Raw genomic sequence first — 22,672 nt, forward strand, 5'->3', positions numbered from 1 at the left:
AAGAACAAAGTTGAAAGAATCACACTACCTAATATGAAACTATACTATAAGGGCATAGTAATTAAAACAGCATGGTACTGGCATAAAAACAGACACATAGATCAATGGAACAGCATAGAGAGCCCAGAGATAAACCCACACTGTGATAGTCAATCAGTATTCAACAGAGGAAATAAGCACATACAATGGGCTAAATATAGTTTATTTAATAGATGGAAAATTGGAGAGATACGTGCAGAAAAATGAAACTAGACCATCTTCTTAATCCACACACAAAAATAAATTCAAAATGGATTAAAGACTTAAATGTTAGGCCCAACACCGTAAAAATCATGGAAGAAAACGTAGGCAGCAAAATCTCGGACATTGCTTGTAGCAATATTTTATTGGATATATCTCCCAAGCAAGAGAAAGAAAAGAAAAAGCAAATGGGACTACATCAAACAAAAAAGTTTATTCACAGCAAAGGAAACCCACCAAATGGGAGAACATATCCACTGATATATCTGATAAAGGGTTAATATTCAAAATTTATAAAGGACTTTTAAAACTCAACACCAAAAAAATAATAATCCAATTTAAAAATAGGCAAAGGACCTGAATAGACACTTTCAAAGAGGACCTACAGATAACCAATAGACATGAAAAGGTGCTCAACGTCACTAATCATCAGAGAAATGCAAGTTAAAACCACAATGAGATACCACCTCACGCCTGTCAGAATAGATATCAATATATAGGCAAAGAACAAGTGCTGGCGGGGATGTGGAGAAAGGGGGAATCCTTTTGCACTGCTGGTGGGAATGCAGATTGGTGCAGCCACTGTGGAAAACAGTATGAAGATACCTCAAAAAAATTAAAAATGGACTTCTGAATGAGTGATCCCAGTTCTGGGAATATCTCCACAGAGACTCGAAACTGTTAATTCAGAACATAAGCACACCTATGTTCACTGCAGCATTACAAGGTATTTACAATCACCAAGATACAGAAACAGCCCAGGTGTCCATCAGTAGTTGAGTGGATAAAACAACTGTGGGACATTTACACAGTGGAATGCTATTCAGCCATAAAAAAGAAAATTTTTCCCTTTGTGACAGTGTAGATGGACCTGGAGAACATTATGCTAAGTGAAATAAGCCAGTCAGAGAAAGGCAAATACCATATGATTTCACTTATAGGTGAATCTAATGAGCAAACTGAACTAACAAAATAGAGACAGACTCATAGCTGGAGAGCAGGGATAACAGCTGGAGTGGGGGAGATGTTAGGGGTTGGAGGGATTGGGCAAAAAGGAGAGAGGACTCGTGGACAACAGGATGGTGATTGTGGGGCTTGGGGGGCATAAGCAGGATAAATGGTAATGGAAAACTACAATAAAAAATAAAATTCTGCACCACACCAAAAAATACATATTTTTGCCAATCTAACAAAAAAATAACCGAGTTAATGATATTTTCTGTAATGAAATTAGTCTTTTCAAGTGCAGCAAAATTAAGGATTTAATCTACTTTTTACATTGTACTGGAATTTTGCTTTAATTTGCTTGTGCTTGGTGATGTTTCTTATCAACAAATGGTGATTTTGACCTTTTCCATTCTCATTGGACAGGGGCTCTCTTGTTTTTATTTCTAATTTCTGCTTTGCCTTTTCCTATTCTAGGAACTTCTTTTTTATGAGTTTTTGCTAAAGTTATACCATTACCACTTTATAGCCGTAGCCAGCGTGATTTCCAAATTTTGAGCTGCAAAACCTAGAACTAGCTAGATAATTAGTCCTTTTTAAAGCACAGAAATAATTATCCTAGTCTTAATCAGAGGAGGGGTGGGTGTTGAGGCAGTTATGGCAAAGGGAAGGAGTTGTTTCCTCACCCATTAAAACCTAGAGCTGAAACATTAGAACAGCTTAGGTTCCTACTGAATGATCAGTTAGAAAGCAGTCTTAGAAGTACTTTTTATTGGAGGTGACATTGGTTAATAAAATTATGCAGGTTTCAGGGGTACAGTTCTATAACACAGGGGAACAATTTTTAACATAATTCCTGTTGAGTTGGTTTTTCAGCTGTTTTAGACTTAAGTAGGCCTGCTGATTTCAAAACTGCAGTTAGTTTTCTTCTAGCACGTCAAGTTTTTCTCTACAGCTCTCTTTTTAATACGCTTTATTGATTATGCTGTTACAGTTGTCCCAATTTCTTTTCCCTTTGTTCCCTTCCACCCAGCGACTTCCCCCTCCCTGCAGTTGTCCCCCCCACCCCCCGCCTTAGTCCATGCCCATTGGTTGTGCATATAGTTCTTCTCAGCATCTTCCTATCCACTCCCTCCTACTATGCTTCTTAATTCCTGTACCATCTCCCTCCCTTTCTCTCCTTCCCCCTCCCAACTGACCTCCCCCCAATATGTTCCCCACACCTGTAATTCTTTTCCCACTCTCGTTGCCTACTTAGTTTTTGCCTTTGTTTCGATTCCCTAGCTTTTGTTGTTGGTTGTTGTGAGACAGTTTTCATTTTAATATTCATAGTTTTGATCCTCTTTCTTCTAAACAAGTCCCTTTAACATTTCATATAACATAGAAGTCTTATCTTTGCTTCTTTTAGGGCTCTTTGGGATTAGGAGATTTAAACTTGAGTATCAAAACAGCTATGGGTAGTTCTTAAATGCAAATGTATACACAAAGTGTGTGCATAAAATTAATTACTAAAAGAATAGACAGATGATTCACTTGATACAGCCATTCCGGTATCTTAGAAATTACCCAGGCCTTTTGTTAATTCAGATTGACCTTTCTTCCAACTATCACAGTTGAAACCAGCAATGGAGGGTGAAGAATGTCAGTAGTGAGGGCATCATCATGAGCAGAAAGTAGAGACCAGGGCCAGAAATGGGCAGGAGGAGGGAGTCAAATCAAGAGGTAGGAAAGGAAATGTATAAAGGAATAGAAAAAGAGAAGGAAGTGAAAACAACTGGAGGGAGAAAGGAAGAAAGGATTGTGAGTATAACCATTGAAGTAATGCCAAGTATCATAACAGTGTTTGAACCTGTTCACTTAGGACTAAGAACCTTTAAAGAATTGGGTTTAACTGTGGAAGAAAGAAGGTGAGCTAGAAAGAAGAAAATTTTTTAAAGTGTGTTAAATCACATTTGAAATTCAAGCTCAACAATACACAATTGTTTAATTTTTCAACATAGTGTTAATATTCGAGTCATATTACCTTGGGGCACTGTTCTAAGTGCTTTACATATATTAATTCATTTCATCCTCACCACAACTTTATAGCAGATACTATTTCTCCCGTTTTACAGATGCAGAAACTGAACCATGAAGAGAATAAGTAATTTGCCTAGGCTAGTCAAATTACACTGAGGCAGTTTTGACATACTCTGCTACAGCTGACTTCATCACCTCTTTAATTTGTATGGTATAATTTCTGTAGAAATTTGTCTTGTTTTGCAAATGTAATATCTCCTTGAGATAGTTGTACATCTGCTAGAGTTATAAACTCTGGACTATTAAAAAATCCTAATTGGAGAAAATTCATCAAACTAGGGACGAGAACACAATGAACTGAATCTGAGTTTGTAATGGTTTGGTCACTTGAACCAGCCAAGTATGTACCCCAGTATTGGTGTGAATTGTTTGACTTTAACCAAGTTTACATGTGTTAATGAATGTTTGTTCCCTCTAAAACCACAGACCAACTAGTAATATTGCCAATACTTAAAATGTTTGGAATTCTTTTCCTTTTAATAAGCCAGACCAAAGAATCAGCTTTCCATACAAAAAGCAGTAGTGCCTAGTTTGATTATCTTCCTTAGTCATCCTTAAAATTAAAGTCTCACATGGAGATATTTACAAAGTATCTAAAAAGATGTTTTGTTTTGTTTTGTTTTTACAGCCCTGGTGGAGTAAAATGTTCGCAGGCTGTAGAGGAGGAAATGTGAATGGAGTTAGTGGATTTCACCAGGAACTTTGGAAGAGTGTTGGGTATTAGTTGCACTGGAGGAGAATGAGAATTGAGCCCTATTTAAAGGGAACAGGAAAAACTTCTGTGAGGAGTGTGGTTAAATACACAGGAATCTACCCTGAAGATCATTGTTTAGCTCCCTGAATACTTACTTTTTAAAATTACTTGTAGAATTTGAGAATCACTCACTAGTACACATACTTTGTTTATATTGAGACTCTCTTCTAAGGGGAGAGCTGTGTGGTTTGAAAGTACCTCTTGATATTGAGGCTTTCAAAAAATCTCCAGAGGATTGACCTATGGGAATCCTAAAAGATTTTACCAAGGAAATCTTATTGGATACTTTTAGAACTGCCTTTTAGCAAGTAAGAGAAATTCTGGTTCATCTGGCAGTTAGGAAGGAAGTTTAAATGTTAAGTTCAGTGTAATTTGACTTTTGACTTGTTCTTCTGTTGCTTCACTCCTTGATAAATAGTTGTAGCATTTGAAGGCTGACAAAGCCATTCCCCTCTTAGACATGAATAAGATAATAAATGAGAGATTGTGGGAAACTGAGTGTCTATGTTTTATTAAGTGTTTCTTGCATTTCTTACCTTGGTATTGGCTCTTAGATTTTTATTGTGGCATTTGGAATACTTTGAATTTAATATTGATGCCTTTATATTTATATATAGATTGTCCACATGTCATTTATTCAGATATATTAAACAGCAGCTACACAATCTAGATAATAGTAACATGAATGAATAATTCAATCTCTGTTCAAGCTGCTTCTAGACTAGAGGACAGACAAGATTAATAAAATAAAAGTTAGAATACAATATAAGTACAATGATAGAGGTATACAAAATTTTTTATTCAATAAAGAGAGACACTTTAACTCAGAAATTTCACTTTGGTAGATGATCTTTTGAGTTAAGCCTTCAAATAGAAAAGTAATTAAACAAAGTAGATAGCAGTGGTAGGAAATTTTAAGTATGGGGAAAATACAACGGATAGGAATAATTGTCTGATCTCAGTTATACTTTCTACATCTCAGAAACATCGCCACCACCTTTGCCTTCCCCCACCCTGGGTGACTGCTGTTTAACTGTGTTTCAAGAATATTAACTAATTTTGATGTTGCTTAATTAATCTGTTAGAATAATAGTTTATTCTAAATCTATGAAAACAAAGAATACATTGCTTTCTGGAGCATTCTCAATTTTAAAAATTCTTTTGTTGTAATTTTAATTTTATAAGATGGAAATAAGTTGAAATTATTCAGGCCTTTCACAGCAACATTATTTCTGGTGGTTTGGAGCCAGACTCAATTAATTTTAGGTCTGTTTTAAAGATTTATGCATCAGGAAGAGAAATCCTAGTCATATTTACTCATCTGCAAATGCATTTGGAATAGAGAAGTTCCCTTTCAGATCCAGAATCCAACAATTAAATTTCATCTCCACAATGATATTTATAAGTAGTTCTAAAAGCACTCAGAGGAAAGGATCCACCTTCTCTATATTAGAAATTTCTTCCTTTTGTTATGTACCCAAATCACATAGCATGATTTATGCCTGTCTCTCTTCCCTCCCTCTTTTGACATTGTTCCTGTGTAGTGATTGATGACCCCCAAGATACAGTGAGACTCAGATATTTATCTCTTGAAAAGTAATGTATCTGAATTTCAATATATAGAAATTATCTTTCCATGAGATATTTCTTAAATTTATTGGAGTAACATTGGTTAATAAATATATAAATTTCAGATGTACAGCTTGGTAATACATCATCAATATACTCCATTGTGTGCTCACCATCCAAAATCTAGTCTCCTTCCATCACCATGAGATATTTCTTGTATGTAATCTTAAAATGTTATTTGAGTATAAAGTATGCCCATTTTCTGAGTCAACAGTTATTTGGTTTATTAGTAATTCTAGGGTTAAATATTTGTTTAAAATAGATGTTTCTCTGTTTTAGTCAATGTCTTTGTTAGTGCTATGTTCTTATACTTTTGGCCAAAGAACATAATTCACTAAGCTTAAAAAATTGCTAATTTCTTGATCTCCAATTGGCAGTATTTCTACTCTGTTGGTTTATCTTACATGTTTATTTTCTGTTATGTTGCTTTTAATGAGGTTAGTAAAGTAATAGAGATATTAGGTAGCAGTTTCATGTGCAGAATCCTCATTTTGCCTTGTAGATCCTTTTTCTGTTCTTAAGCAAGATTGTGTAGCTTTTAGCTACACAGTAAATCACTAATTTAAGAAAACCTTAGAAAGTGGTGGCTGCCCCAAAAGAAGGAAAATCTGGGTATACTTTACTCACTTTTCATCTTTTTTTAAATCTATGCTTTTATTCCTTGTCTTGAGGGGGGTTTTCCTTTTTCTTTGCCATGTGCATTAATATTATTTAAACTTTCTCTTAGGTAAAGTATAAGTCTTTTCTTTTTGCCTGTAGCATTCTTCTTGCAAAACAAAACAGATTTTATAGACTAGGGTAACTAGTTCTATTTAATGAATATCTTTATTAATATTCTTAACATCAGTCTTTTCATAACCCAACTAGTAATTCATACTTTTAATATTACATTCTTTCCTTGCACTCCCCTCCCTTTTAGAAAGTAGGTTTTTCCAAAATCTATTTGCTTTTAAATCACCAACTTTTTATCTTTCCCACAGATAATAGCACCTACTGCATTATTTTTGGCTGCAAAAGTGGAAGAACAGGCTCGAAAACTTGAACATGTTATCAAAGTAGCACATGCTTGTCTTCACCCCCTAGAGCCACTGCTGGATACTAAGTGCGATGTATGTAATAATTGGGTTTTTTGGTTTTTCTTTGTAAATTTGAAACCTTTTCATTATTTAGACCTAGTAATAATATAATTTAATTAGTGTTGCTTTCCAAGTGCTGCCTATTTCTGTTACCACTTAGGAATGTAATGTCAGGAAGCAATATGCCAGAAACATATTTCATGTATGTTCATGAATTATAATGTCATTCTGAATCATGTAAGGTACTTTTTAAATGTTTCATATTTTGTTGTTGATCTTCACAGCAAATTGTAATACATGCAGAGAGTAAATTATATCACCTCCGTTGTATTCAAGACCAGAGAAAAATAACTCTAAATTGTCAGCAAATAAAGGAATAGGAAAATCTCAGGATTTGCCTCCAGACCAGTAATTAATCTCTTCACAGAATTGTTCCTTTACTTAATGTACATCGTCGGCAGCCGTCCGTCTCGAGAGACGATGGTGTAGCTTCTTAAGAGTCTATCTGCACCGCCGAGAATGGCTGTGCAGTCCGACTCGGGAGTGACACGGTATCTGTCTCCTCCCGTGTTGAATCGACATCTTGCGATGACGCTGGAGTGTCCTCTCCAGTGAAGCTGAAGCTACAGAGCCTGGGCAGGGTGATATGGAGGGTCTGCTGTTGCCCATGCAGCAGACCCCCCTCTCTTCGCAGCTGAAGGATCCAAGGGAAAGACGGAGTCAATACAGCTTGGCTTCAGGTGCGCCGCAGGAGTTGCCGGTGTTGACTACAACGTCAAACCGCCTTAAGGACTCCGGCTCCGGATTTTCTGTCGGGGTTTACTCCCTTAGCCTTTCCCCTGAAGAGGTATGCCGCAAGGCAACGGAGGTTTTTTGGAGTCAGAGTTTTCCTTCTCTGATGTGCCCTGACTGGAAGATCGAACCAGCGACACTTAGCTTGCAGGCCGACGCTCAATCCACTGAGCCAAACCAGCCAGGGGGACTTAATGTACATATACTACTATTTAGCTCTCTGATACACAAAGATACATTTTATCATGCTTTCATAAGTGGCATTTTATTTAAGATGTTACTTATTTATTTTTAGAGGGAGGGGAAGGGGACTTCCCCTCACACCCTCCCCAACCAAGGTATGTGCCCTTAACAAGAACTGAACTTGCCAGTTTGCAGGACAACATCCACTCACTGAGTCACACCGGTCATGGCTCATGAGTGTCATTTTTTAATATTTCAGTTTAAAGAATAATGCTAGTTTCCAAACAACTTGTTCATCATCAACATTTTAATAGACCTTGTTTGAAAGTACCATTTTAAAATGTTCTGATATCGTAAAACAAGCTAGAATTCTGGGCCTTTAAAATAATTTTTCTAACACTTATTATAGGTGAATTATTTTATCAGGAACTTTTAACTACTGAATGACTACTAGATTATATTAATTTAGTCAGATTAAATGTATCTCATTTTATTACTGACAAGTTTTATCCTAGATGTTGGCTTTAAGGAAGCAAAATATTGATGTAGCCGTTCAGTAATAGAGAATGTGTGATTATTCAAAATGAGAACTCTTTCAAGTTAGTAATGTCTACTAATTTTAAAAATTTAGAATTATTTCTTGTGAATACTTAGGATATTATTTAAATAATAGAAATCTATGTTTTAAAAATCAGCTCAGTGACCTTTTCAGAATGTGGCATAAATAAAATTAAAGGTGCTTTCACTCTGGGTTTAGTGATATGTTCCTATATAAATTAATATTTATATGTGATATATTATTTTCTTAATCTAAGAATGAGATGCCAGAAAATTTTTCATTTCCTTTATTTCCAGAGTAATTGCAATAAGGGAATAATTTATTAAAGTTGAGGGAGAAGATCCTCTTTTAATGTCCCCATGGACACCTACCCATATTTTGATATTTTGTAGCTAAAATTTTTTCTTTAAATCTAGAAATTATACGAATTGTTTTGATTTTATTTTGTTTTTTCTGAAGAGAGGAAGTTAATTCTAAAAATAATTCACTCAAATTTACTGTGACTGTCTAGGAATTACCAGACGAATTATACTAGATTAAGTTGATGAGTCTTTGCTTTAAAAAGTGGGTTTGAATTTGGTGTTTGTACTTGGGTTAGTAGTTCCTGTTCTTAATGTGTTGAAGCACTAATAATACCTCAGTAAAGTTTTACATTGAAGCTCTCAGTTTCACTGGAGAGGACACTCCAGCGTCATCGCAAGATGTCGACTCAACACGGGAGGAGACAGATACCGGTTATAAGCTCATCCGATTGGCGAAGGAAACGAGCGCCAGGGGTCTCCTCTGACAGTGGGAGAGGTCATCGCACCTCACTGGACAGCTACCGCCCGCCTCAAGCGGGGCAGCCCCAGCCAATTAGGTGCCGTCTCGCCATGGCTCGCCTGCCCCACTGGGTGCGTGGGGATCAGAGAGGCGCCTCTCGAAAAGTGGGCCACAAAACACCCGCACCAGTTAATTCCAAGCAAACAACAAGAAAGAAGCCTCCAGCTCTTCGTCTCGCTAGCTGGAACATCAGGACCATGTGCCCCGGACTTACTGCAGACCTTCCGTGGATCAATGGTGCCAGGAAAACCGCTGTCATCGATAGGGAACTGGCACGACTAAACATCGACATTGCGGCTCTACAGGAGACCCGGTTGGCCGACAACGGAACTATCAGAGAAACCAACTACACCTTCTACTGGCAAGGGAAGTCTCCGGACCAACCAAGACAGCACGGTGTTGGGTTCGCTGTGAAGAACACGCTTGTTAACTCCATAGAGCCACCCACAGGAGGCACAGAGAGATTACTTACCCTCCGATTGTCAACAACTTTCGGCCCAGTCAGCATTCTTAGCGCGTACGCCCCAACCCTCTGCGCCACCATCGAAGAGAAAGAACAGTTCTACCATGCACTGGACGAAGCGTTATCCAAGATCCCCAGAAGTAACGCTCTCTATCTCCTTGGAGACTTCAACGCAAGAGTAGGAGCCGACCACATAGCCTGGCCCACCTGCCTTGGAAACTTTGGGAGAGGAAAGATCAATGAGAATGGTCAGCGACTGCTTGAGCTTTCGTGTCACCACGGCCTGTGCGTGACAAACACATTCTTCAAGTGCAAAGAGATCCACCAGGTGTCATGGAGGCACCCCCGCTCCCGCCATTGGCACCAGCTTGACCTCGTCATCACCAGAAGAACGGATATTGGCAGCACCCTCCTCACCCGCAGCTACCACAGTGCAGACTGCGACACGGACCATGCCCTCGTGGTAAGCAAGGTGCGCATAATGCCGAAGAGGTTGCACCACTCCAAGATGAAGGGTCGCCCACGCATCAACACCAGTTGTGCCAGCAACCCAGTTAAGACCCAGCAATTCATCAACAAGATGGAAGATGCACTCGGCGAGGGAGTGGCGGCAGATGACATTATCGAATCCAATTGGCCACGTCTCCGCGACGCCATATACAACTCCGCCATTATTGCTTACGGGAAGAAAGAGCGGAAGAACGCTGACTGGTACGAGGCTCACTGGGAAGAAATGGAACCCGTGATCGAGGCTAAGAGGAAGGCCCTACTGGCTTACAAGGTCACGCCCACTCCCAGTACACTTCAAGCTCTACGGGCTGCCAGGAACAAAGTCCAGAAGACCGCCCGCCACCGTGCCAACACCTATTGGCTAAACCTGTGCAGAAGCATTCAGGAAGCCGCCGATACAGGCAACGCACGAGGAATGTATGAGGGTATCAAGAAGGCAACAGGCCCAATCCCCTCCAAGATCGCCCCCCTTAAGTCCAAGACAGGTGAGGTCATCACTGACCAGGAACAGCAAATGCGGCGGTGGACCGAGCACTACCTCGAGCTGTACGCAACGAAGAACACCGTAACAGACACTGCTCTTAACGCCATCCCAGACCTACCAGTCATGGAGGAGCTAGACACCCCACCTACTGCGGCAGAGCTCAGCAAAGCCATCGACCGCCTCGCTTGCGGGAAAGCACCAGGAAGCGACGGAATCCCTCCAGAAATCCTAAAGAGCAGGAAACCAGTCCTGCTACAGCCGCTCCATCATCTACTCTGTCGCTGCTGGAAGGAGGGTTACATCCCCCAGGATATGAGAGATGCCAACATTATCACCATGTACAAGAACAAAGGAGACCGCAGCGACTGCAACAACTACCGGGGCATCTCTCTCCTCAGCGTCGTCGGCAAAGTATTCGCCCGGGTCGCTCTTGCCCGCCTGCATACCCTTGCTTCCCGCGTCTACCCAGAGTCCCAGTGTGGCTTCAGAGCTGGCCGTTCAACAGTGGACATGATCTTCTCCCTACGCCAGCTGCAGGAGAAGTGTCACGAGCAGCATAAACCACTCTACCTCGCCTTTATCAACCTCACGAAGGCGTTTGATCTGGTCAGTCGAAGCGGTCGGTCTCTTCAGCTTGCTACGGAAGATTGGCTGTCCACCACATCTGCTTGCTGTGGTCATGTCCTTTCACGACAACATGCACAGCACGGTGTCCTACAACGGCGCAACCTCTGAGGCCTTCCCAGTCAGCAGCGGAGTAAAGCAGGGCTGCGTCCTCGCGCCTACGCTGTTCGGAATCTTCTTCTCCATGCTCCTCCAATACGCCTTTAAGGACTGCAGCGAGGGTGTCTTCATTCACACCAGATCCGATGGCAAGCTCTACAACCTGGCCCGTCTACGAGCCAAGACCAAAGTCAAAGAGGTGCTCATCCGTGAGATGCTCTTCGCCGACGACGCAGCTTTGACATCACACTCCGAAGAGGGACTCCAGCAGCTAGTCACTTGCCTTTCCCACGCATGCAAGGAGTTCGGACTAGCCATCAGCCTGACGAAGACGAACGTTATGGCTCAAGGCACGGGGACTCCCCCATGCATCACCATCGACGGATACACCCTGGAGGTTGTCAACGACTTCACTTACCTCGGGTCCACCATCTCGAGCTCTCTGTCAGTCGACCTGAAGGTCAACCGGAGAATCGCCAGGGCAGCCACAGTTATGGCCAGACTGAACCGGCGAGCGTGGAACAATTCCAGCCTCACTGAGAAAACCAGACTGCGCATCTACCAAGCCTGTGTACTCAGCACTCTCCTCTATGGCAGCGAGACGTGGACCACCTACGCAAGGCACGAAAGGAAACTCAACAGCTTCCACATGAGGTGCCTGCGACGCGTCCTGCATGTCGCCTGGCAGGATAAGGTCCCCAACACCGAGGTGCTGAAGCGAGCCAATATGAGCAGTTTGCATGCAGTTCTTAGCGAGAGACGCCTCAGGTGGCTCGGCCATGTCAAAAGAATGGATGCAGGCCGTATCCCCAAAGACCTCCTCTACGGCGAGCTAGCAGAAGGCAAGAGGATGAGAGGGCGCCCAAAACTGCGGTTCAAAGACATCTGCAAAAAGGACATGACACAATGCTCCATCAATCTCAACACATGGGAAGTTCAAGCAGACGACCGCCTAGCCTGGAGGCTCGCGGTCAGGCAAGGTACGTCACGTGCAGAGGCTGCGCGCAACGAGGAGGCGGTCCAGAAAAGATCGAGGCGGAAGCAGCGTCAACAGCAGCAACAACGGCCATCTGCCTTCACCTGTAACAAGTGCGGCAGGGATTGTCACTCCCGAGTCGGACTGCACAGCCATTCTCGGCGGTGCAGATAGACTCTCAGGAAGCTACGCCATCGTCTCTCGAGACGGACAGCTGCCGCCGCCGACAACGACGAAAGTTTTACATTGTAGATTGATTTGATCCAGTTAACTCACCCCCTTTCATATTGTTAGGTTGTTGTTTTTTTTGTTTTTGCTTTGCTTACATTTCCTGTACTAGAAGTAATTCAATTCCAAGTTGTCAAGAGTATAGGTTTTCTCTCTTACCCTCAAGTTTATTTCCTTCATATTTTTAAGCAACTCTGGTTCTTTTGTAATCAAGCTATAATTGTCATGAGATTTAAGGGTTGCTTAGTCTAGTAGTGTTATGTTTATATGAAGCATTTTAATATTACTCTTTTCCTGGCAGGCTTATCTTCAGCAAACTCAAGAACTGGTTTTACTTGAAACCATAATGCTACAAACCCTAGGTATGTACTTTTATGTCATATATTTTTGTGTATGTTCTTACAGTGCAATACGGTAAGTTCTTACTTAATGTCATCGATTGGTTTTGCAATTTTAAGTGAAACAACATATGACAAAACCAATTTACTACAGGTTAATTGATATGAACAAGTTCCTATGGTATAACAAAATAATGTTGAATGGAATGACAGTATTCAAGGGCCTGCTATATGCTAAATAAAGGAAAAATTTCTGTAGTGATGTTATCTTTGGGGAAAGTTTTATTTTAAAACAAAATTTGGGGCTATAATATAAGGAAACCTTTTTATTTATTTATTTTTTAAGTTAATTTCAGTTGGCATAAATAGCCTTCAACGTGATTTCTATGTCTTCAAGTAGTTAAGATACTGTGCTTCATTCTAGCTTTGTACTGGAGGAATAAAGTACTGCTTTCAGGCTGTTGCTTATGATTGTAATGTATACAAACATGTATGGCAGTTCTTGTTCTCCTAGAGCTTATAGTCAGTATTTAATGTGACATAGTTAATTAAATGTTGAACATCCTTTTCTAAAAGTTATATTGTCTACAACGTTTGTGCAACTTAGGTGATCTTGAAAGATCATTCTTATCTTTCACTTTACTGATGAGGAAATTGAGGCTTAAGGCAGTTTTGATGTGTATAAAGTCATATATTCCAGAAGAACATTGGCTTTATGGAGATCTAGGTTTAAATCTGTAGGTTTTTGACTTGCTTTGTAAACTTGGGCAAAGTTCTCCTATTTACCTTTCATACATCTTTTCTATATATGTGAGGTGGAATAATGATGCCTATCTTCACATTGTGACTTTGAAGATGGAAGATGGTGTATTTTAAAAATTGTCACATACTGTGTATGTCCTAAATAATCATTATTTATTATGGTAGTTATTTTATGTATTACTCCATTCCCAAATGTTGAATAGAAGTGATAATAACAGCTTCTTATTCATGACAGATTCTTTTTATTATAGAAGTAGTTTGAAATATATCACTTGCTTGAAGTTTTTATAGTAAAAAAAAAAAAACAAAAATAAAACTGACAATTTTCTTACACCCTCCAAATCCATTAAAGTACATGTTATTGGTTTATTGTATAAAATTATATAAATATAAAAATTTACAAATACTTATATAATGAAAGTTGAAAAGGAAGATTATATTATTTAAAATAATATAAAGTTATTTTATTTAAAATCATGTGTAATTTGTATTGTTTATGGCACATACTTGAGCACAGAGAATGAATAGCATTTTAAGGGGAATATTAGAATTCATAAGATACACCTCTTTGGCTTTCATTAAAGTATGATTTTGTAAGTTTAATTGGAACAGAAATGTAAACAGACCATACAATAACTATAAATCCAGATTACCTGTTTATTAGGATGTTATTCACTTAATTCTTCTGAAGGCATTAGATGTGACCACTTTTTTTTAAAAAAAAAAAGGAAAAACCCCGCCCTACCTGAGGGTAGATTGAACATTGGAAGCTTTTCTACATTTTATCTTTGGTTTGAAAAAGAGTGATTTAATAAATCATGAGGCCTACAAAGTTGACTTACCTTAACAATTTTCTTATTAGTGAAACATAATTATAAGCTAACTGACTGAAAGTTTTTGATTTAAGGCATACTAAGAAAATAAGAGCACTGTATTATTTAAGAGGTCATTTATCTTACACTGTAGCCCAAAGGTTACATTTATGAACAATGTTCTTTTCACATCTGAAATAATTGTAATGCACTTAAGAACCCCAATAAATTCAATAAAGTGGCGGGGTGAGGGGAGAAATACATTATTCCCTGCTTAAACTGTGGGGCAAGCTTGATAATAATTGTATTTGTCATGATTTCAGTTTGTTTTTAACATGAGGATAATCAAAAACTAATTATAATTCAGCATTTCAAATGAATAATATCCCCGACCTATAAGTAACTGATAATTTTCATAATTGGAACATTGTTTTTGAGAAGGAAAGATTTCTTATCTGAGGTATAATGATTATGTCAGTGATGAGAAATATCGTCTTTGGGTTTTTTTAATAGTGAAAAATATATGTTTATGCTTGTGTGGTGAATGGCATTCTCAGGCAAGTATTGTAGTGGTAAGTGATTGGGGAAAAAAGTGCTTTTCATTTCAGGTTTTGAGATCACCATTGAGCACCCACATACAGATGTGGTGAAATGTACCCAGTTAGTAAGAGGTAAGTGATCTTTGAAACTTTTAAATTAAGTACAGTATTAATGATTTTTATTACCTAGAATTGATTTGGATGTTATTTTGTTGTTATAGCCTTTTGAATTTTACTAAAATGGGGAAAATGGCATGTTGAAGCGTTACTTTTTAGTGTTCTATATCTACTTATTCATCTCCCTCTACTTGTGGTTCTACCAGTCAGTTAGCTTCCTTTATACTTCAATGAGAGTCTTATTTCACTGACAAACTGGAAGGCTTCCAAATATTAGGAGTGTCTACTTCTCTGTTGAGCTATGTCTGTCCTATTTCAGTTAATGTTTAAGATGTAAGCTGTTAACACGTGGGTGTAGAAAGTAATATTAATTTTTTATCTATGTCAGATTTTTGTTGACTTCTTGAAAAGATTAGAGTATAAGAATTTAGAGGTTAATTTGAAAGTTTTTTCCTATAAATAATTGCCTTTCTTAGCAGATTTATCATTTTTGGAAATGTTTTGCCATTGTTCATTTGAACAAAACTGGTTTAATACATTTTTCACAGTTCTTTAGTATTACTAAAAATGGTTTCCTTTTTGTGTATAATGAAATAATTATAGAGTGTGATATGGCTGTTACACCTTTTGTAAACAAGCATAGGAAGCTTTTTTTTTTTTTTTAACTTTACTGCTTATAAAGCATGTGGTACACATTTTTCTTCTCTTGTTAATGAATCCTATATGGCTGCTGTATTCCTAGAAATATTTGTACACAGTTGCATGTTGTTAAACTACTTCTTCAACTTTCCAGTTTCCCATTAGAAGTGTTACGTACTAATAGCAACCAGTTGGAATGTTTGGTGTTCCTTTACCTATTATTTCCTTTTTGAAAATTAAATTTTGCAGTTTCATTCTTTTACCGCTGGACTTCTTTAGGATTATTCTAAACAAAATGTGTAAGATTTATGAAGGCCTTGTTTTGTTTTTTAGTATTTTACCTAAATACTCTCACATTTTATTCATTCTAAATTGAATTCATTTTATACCTAGGTAGGATTTCATTATGTTATGGCTACATTTAAAAAAAGAAAAGAAAGAAAAAGAAAAATACCTCGTATCAGATACCACAGTGTTTTTAAGACTGGACCACTAAAAATGCCATTTATGTTTTTTGCTCCTAATGGCACATATTATCATTTGTAAACTGGAACATAATTAATGTTTCTGTTCTTCGTGGTTATATGAATGCATTTTATAGCACATTCTCCTCCCCAGTATTACAGTGTAGTATAGATTTGTATAGATAACTAATGTAGATGTTGAATTAAGAATAAAACTGAGTAGTAGTTCTGTTTTCCTGAAAACTTGAAAGGGTAAACTTTTTTCAGAATAATGGAGAGCCATATAATTTGTTCTGAATCGAGCCTAATGAAGAAAGATATTGAAGGAAGACACTAATATAGGCTAAAATAATACTTTGATTTAGTAGGAATTGAAACTAGATTTTTGTATTTTGACATTTTAGTCAGCTTTTTAAAAATTCTTTGTCAGAGTTTATATTTTTGCACATGTTCTTCTATATCTAAAGATGCTAGACACATACAAAGAACATTCATTTGCAAAATTGAATGCTGAATTTTAAAACATTTACAAAAACTACAAATTTGACTTATCATCCAAAGCAAAATATTTAAATATGATTTTTTGTTGTTGTTAATGTTTAAAATGTACTGATTCTTAAATTTTAGTACAAATCTTAAATGTATGTAACCAGCCTCCTCTTGTCTTAACATTTCAAGTAACTGGTTTGTATTTCACTCTATATTTAAGAAATGCTCGTTTATGTTTGGTGTCTTTTTTTCCTTTGCTCTGTTACAATTTTCCGCTAACAAAAGAACATTTACCCTTCATTCTTCCTCTGTTGCACAGTGATAGGTTATTGAATTTAGATATTTTGAGGTGAAAACTGCTATGGCAGTTTAAAATTTCTTCTCTACATATTTTGAGTTTTTTGTGAGGGGATAAATGGTTTGACTTCCTTAAAGTTCTTCACCTTCCTGCCCGCCAAAGCCCCCATGAGAGAATTGGTTCTCTGCTACTTTGCTGCAGAATTGGCTAATGTCATTTTACAGAGGGACCTTTCACTTTTATGATTCTCCTTCCATTCCTACCAGGAAAGAATGCAGTACTTAAGTCACACTGCCTCCAAGACATCTGATGCTTTGACACTTCATTAGCACAGCTCTGTTAAGCCCAGATCCCTTTCTGTAAAGATTCACGTGGGGCAGCTGGGGTTACAGGTGCTACGGATAAAACTAGGAGGGGGCAAGGATTTTGAGGCCTTTTAGAGAGGGGTGAGTTGAGGGGAACTGATCCTAGTTGAAGCAGAGGGGAAAGGTATGTCAGTGAATATTAGGGTAGTTGGGGGAAAAAATAGGTAAACTATAGCAGTGGCATTCCTGTTGGGAAGGTGCGTTTTCAGTTTCAGTGTCTTACTTTCAGCTTTTTTCTTTTGGGGGGATGTGTTTTGCAGCATGCTGATTCCCTCTACAGTACTTGTATCATATCTAAAGTTGTCATTATTAACTGGATTCTATAGTTTTTTAAAAATAATACAATGGAATTTTCTGTATCTATGTCCTTATAATGTTTCTAGGTTTATTCTCTGTTGATGATTAGTTGCATAATGAAAAACTGAGCGATTCTACTCTCTGAGTTTGTGGGATGGGGGTTTGTTTTCTTTTGTTTTGAGGGAAGTACTTAAGCCAATTTAAATATGATTGAGGATTAAGTCTGGCAGGCAACTCTTTGTGTTTTGTATTAGACTTCAAAATCTTTTCTTCTTCTTTTTTTTTAAATCCAGGAGAATGCTTTATTGCAACTTTTAGCTGACTAGATGCTTAAACTTAGTAACAAGTTTAGCCCTTGTAACTGGCTAGCTAAAAGCAAATCGGCTTGTTTCTCAGATCTTTGGGGGATAGCAAGAAACATTTGAGTGAATGTTGTTGAAGATTTTCAGTAGTATAGAAAATGATGGCGCTCTTTGATATTTGTAAGTAGTAAGTAAAATTTACTTTTTGTGTACACATCTTTGAAGTTTTTGTTGTGTTGAGAACTTTTCGATGGTATCATGTTTAAGCTGATAGTATTGTCTTCGTTTTTTTTTTCCTTCTTACAGCAAGCAAGGATTTGGCACAGACATCCTATTTCATGGCTACCAACAGGTTGTTATCCTGACCCTCTTTGTTGCACTGTTGTAGCACACTATAGCTTCCTTTAATGCAGGGCCCCCTCAATGTGTCTCTTACCCTTGTTGCAACAGGAGACTGGACCATCTACTGTGGTGGTACCTTCCTGTCTGCTTTGCGGTGTATTGTACAAGGGACTTTGGGCACAGAGGGGTTAAATGCACAATGTGAAGTGTAGTGGTGCTTTTTGATGACATATTCTCGATTTGTGAGTGCATAAGTCTAAAATTGGTAGCCTGAATAGCAGCTAAAGATTACAGAGAGCTAAACTTAACGTAGAAATTCGAGCAACTTGGTAAGTATAAAACTATTTCTAGTTTACAATTATAGTTAAATAACAATTTTTTAAATTTCACATTGATCCAATCTTTAATTAATTAAAGTTTTTTTAATAAAATTTATATAACTTGGGTTTTTTATCCAGATAATATCCACTAATAATAAATTAGAAGTAGTCAACTCCTATCAGTGCCTGAATTTGCATAAGTACAGTCTTTAGTTTTAAAAAAAATTCAGTGTATATAAATAAAAAATGGTGTGGGTTGAACATTTTCATCAGTTCTGAAACTTAAGTAGAATAGTGTTTTGTCTTAATTTTATTTATTGATTTTTAGAGAGGGGGAAAGGAGAGAGAGAAACATTGATTTGTTGTTCCACTTATTTATTCATTCATTAGTTGATTCTTGTTTGTACCCTGACCAGAAATCGAACCCACAATGTTGGGGACAATGCTCTAACCAACTGAGCTACCCAACCATGGAAGAATCGTTTTTAAAAGGCTTTAAAATTTAATATAAAATTCTGTCCTCTGTTGATTATATTACTGATTTAAATTTGTTTTTTTACTGGGTCATTGGTAGCAGGGAACTGAACCAGCTTGGTGTGGTCCTTAACTTTTTGTGACACTGTTATGTTTTATTTAAAACTTTGGATTGGGAAAGGTCAATGTATTTTCTTAAATATATGTTGTTGAGATTTAACCTCTATCATGAGAATTACAAACAGTAACAAAAACAAAAAAAGAAAACACTTAAATTTAAAACTTTGCTTAAAAAAGCTTATTTGTGACATGTTACATGCCCAGTATAGTAGAAGGAGAAACGTAGTATTTTTGTAGTATATAGCAACATTGGCTCTTAAAGCTGTTGTGCCAAAGGTAAGTTCTTTGTGGCTTTATTGAAAAGAAGACAGAGGTTGACATAGATAAATGTTAAATTCTCTTTAACTTATTTGAGAATTGTTTATTAAACCACACCAAATGGTAGAATCCCATATTATAATGCAATGTTGAAATTTGTCACTTTTACAAAGAGTTCTGTTTATTTATTTTTTTTTACTTTTTTGCCATGATGTTACAAAAGAAACAAAAATGCCACACACAAAAAGTTTAAGGTGTTGTACTTATATATAGTGACTATTGGAAATAGAAGTATATTAAGTATATCTTCCCCTTTTTATATAAAGAAATAAAAATATTTTGAATTTAGATATAAAAGCAAAATTTAGAAATATTAATAGTGGTAATAAAATATGAATATAATACTCGGGGGAGTAAGGGTGTGGGGAATGTTTATAAAAGCTTTTTTTAGTACTAGAATTTTATAACTAGCGATAGCAGCTTTTAATTTAACAAAATAAGGTTTTGTACTCTTACAGAAGAACACTTGTGATTCTGTTTTTGCTCTAATCTTACTGGCAAATTTTTTTCTTTGTTTTACATATTTGAATTTCTGTGGCTCTTCCTTTTCGACCTGTGCCACACAGTCTACATCTTACCACCTTCTGTCTTCAGTACAAACCAACAGTGATAGCATGTGTATGCATTCATTTGGCTTGCAAATGGTCCAATTGGGAGATTCCTGTGTCAACTGATGGAAAACATTGGTGGGAATATGTGGATCCTACAGTTACTTTAGAATTATTAGATGGTAAGTAGAGAAAATAAATATTTTTTACATTAATATATTTCTTTTAATATGGAAAAATTCTGTCTACTTCTGCATAGGTTTGAAAACTAGTGAATCCCATATACTCATGCCCAACTGAATAGTTACCAATTTCGGCCAATAAAACATCCTTCCTCCCCTCTAGTTATTTTAATGCTAATCCCATATATCATTTCATCTATTAGTGTTTCAGTTTGTATTTCAAATATACACTTTAAAAACAACTATAATTCTGTTTTAACAATTTGGTAAGAGATTTTAAAGTATAATTACATGATCAAATGAACAAGATGAAAATAAGGATTCATTAGCCTAAAGAAAAATAAACTGAATGTACAAGGTCTCTCTGGAAAAGGTCCAGCTTTTTTTTTTTTTTTATAATTTATTTGTTTATTTTATTTTAAGAGAGAGGGGAAAGGAGAAAGAGGGGGAGAGAAACATCACTGTGTGGTTGCCTCTCACTGGCACCCCCAACTGGGAACCTGATGTGCAACCTAGTAATGTGCCCTGACTGGGAATCAAACTAGTGACACTTGGCTCGCAGGCCGACACTCAATCCACTGAGCCACAGCAGCCAGGGCCCAGCTATTTTTAATATAACAAAAATGGTTTGCATGACATCAGGGTAACCTGGCAGCCAAGGAGAGTAGACTGGAATGCACATGCATGAACAGTGATGACTTCACTGTACTAAGTCATTGGGGGCAGTGGACGCCATTGAGTGAGCCTCTCTATGTGGACATTGCATTCAAAATGACTGAGTGAGTAGAGCAACAAATATGCATCAAAAATTTTTTTAAGTATATTTTATTGATTATTTTGTTACAATAGTTCCAATTTTTTTCCCCTTTGCTCCCCTCTGCCCAGTACCTCCCTTCCCCCAGCAAGCCCACCCCCATTAGTTCAGTCCATGGATCATGCATATAAGTCCTTCGGCTTCACCCTTTCCTATATTATTCTCAACTGCCCCCTGTCTATTTTGTACCAACCAATTATGCAGCTTAATTCCTGCACCATTTCCGTATTTCTCCACCTCCCAGCTCATAACCCTCCAAATGATCCCCATACCTATGATTCTGTTCCTATTCTGGTTTGCTTAGTTGGATTTTGTTTTTATTTTTTAGATTCAGTTGTTGATAGTTGTGAGTTTGTTGTCATTTTAAGATTCATAGTTTTGATCTTCTTTTTCTTAAATTTAAGTCCTTTTAACATTTCATATTAATAATGGTTTGGTGATAATGAACTCTTTTAGCTTTACCTTTTCTGGGAATCACTTCATCTGCCCTTCCATTCTAAAAGATAACTGCTGGATAGAGTAGTCTTGGTTGTAGGTCCTTGCTTTTCATCACACTGAATACTTCTTGCCAGTCCCTTCTTGCCTGCAAAGTTTCTTTAGAGAAATCAGCTGAGAGTCTTATAGGCACCCCTTTGTAGTAGGTAACTCTGCTTTTCTCTTGCTGATTTTAAGATTCTCCCTTTATCTTTCACTTTTGGCATTTTAATTATGATGTGTCTTGGTGTGGTCCTCCTTGGGTCTAACTTGTTTGGGACGCTCTGTGCTTCCTGGACTTGTATATCTATTTCCTTCGTCAAATTTGGGAAGTTTTCCTTAATCATTTTATCACATAAGCTTTCAATTTCTTGCTCTTCCTCTTCTCTTTCTGGCACCCCTATGATTAGGATATTGGCACGTTTAAAGTTGTCCCAGAGGTTCCTAAGCCTCTCCTCATTTTTTTCAATTCTTGTTTCTTCATTCTGTACTGGTTGACTGCTTTTTTCTTCCTTATTATATTCCAAATCATTCATTTGAACCACGGTTTTCTTCCCTTCACCATTGAATTTGTATGGATTTTCCTTCGTTTCATTTAGCATAGTCTTCATTTCTTCCCTTATGCGTTTGCCATACTCAACCATATCTGGCAAGCCTGTGAGCATCTTTATCACCAGTGTTTTGAATTCTGCATCTGTTAGGTTGGCTATCTCCTCATTGCTTAGTTCTCCCACTGGAACCTTGATCCATTCCCCCTTTTGGGCCATACTTCTCTGTCTCCTCATCTCGACAGGCTCCTGTGTTTGTTTGCCTCTGTGTCTTAGGTGGAGCTGTTGCACCTGTTACGTTGTGAGGGGCAGAGCCTTTGGTATTCGTCAGTACAGGGTAACCCGTTTAACCATGTTGTGGTGCTGTATGTTGGGGAGGGGGAACAATGCCACTTGCTCAGCACTTGCCCCTTTTCCAGGCACTTCTCCCTCTTTCATATGGGACCGGTGCCTCTCTAGCTGTTGCCCTGGCCTTCGTTCCCAGAGTGGGTTGGTCTGCGGATGTTCTAGGACCGCTGGGGCCCTTTAAATAAATGGACTCTGCTGAGAGACTGGCAATTTCTTCCCCTTCTCCAACCCCCACTGGTTTGCACAGTCAGAAGCAATGAGGCTTGATTTTCCCTGGTGCTGGGACTGTGAGCTGCACA

The 22,672-nt window shown here is 37.9% G+C and overlaps 1 protein-coding gene across 4 annotated transcripts in view; it reads left to right on the forward strand.

The window, feature by feature from the left end:
* Window positions 1–22,672, forward strand: part of CCNT2 (cyclin T2) — a 53,290-nt gene that overhangs the window by 24,660 nt on the left and 5,958 nt on the right. For 2 of the 4 annotated variants that reach the window (XM_090279449.1, XM_090279456.1), the window contains exons 3-7: window positions 6,628–6,756; window positions 12,765–12,825; window positions 14,984–15,046; window positions 18,192–18,237; window positions 20,026–20,189. In XM_090279449.1, the coding sequence (XP_090135575.1) occupies window positions 6,628–6,756; window positions 12,765–12,825; window positions 14,984–15,046; window positions 18,192–18,237; window positions 20,026–20,189 (463 nt within the window). Of the gene's footprint in view, window positions 1–6,627; window positions 6,757–12,764; window positions 12,826–14,983; window positions 15,047–16,960; window positions 18,066–18,191; window positions 18,557–20,025; window positions 20,190–22,672 lie in introns of those variants that run through there. The other 2 variants (XR_016511395.1, XM_090279461.1) reach the window with 2 other exon arrangements.

The sequence above is a fragment of the Furipterus horrens genome, unplaced genomic scaffold (assembly GCF_987537825.1).
Source record: "Furipterus horrens unplaced genomic scaffold, mFurHor1.1.pri manual_scaffold_1, whole genome shotgun sequence".
In the NCBI taxonomy this organism is placed as follows: Eukaryota; Metazoa; Chordata; class Mammalia; order Chiroptera; family Furipteridae; genus Furipterus; species Furipterus horrens.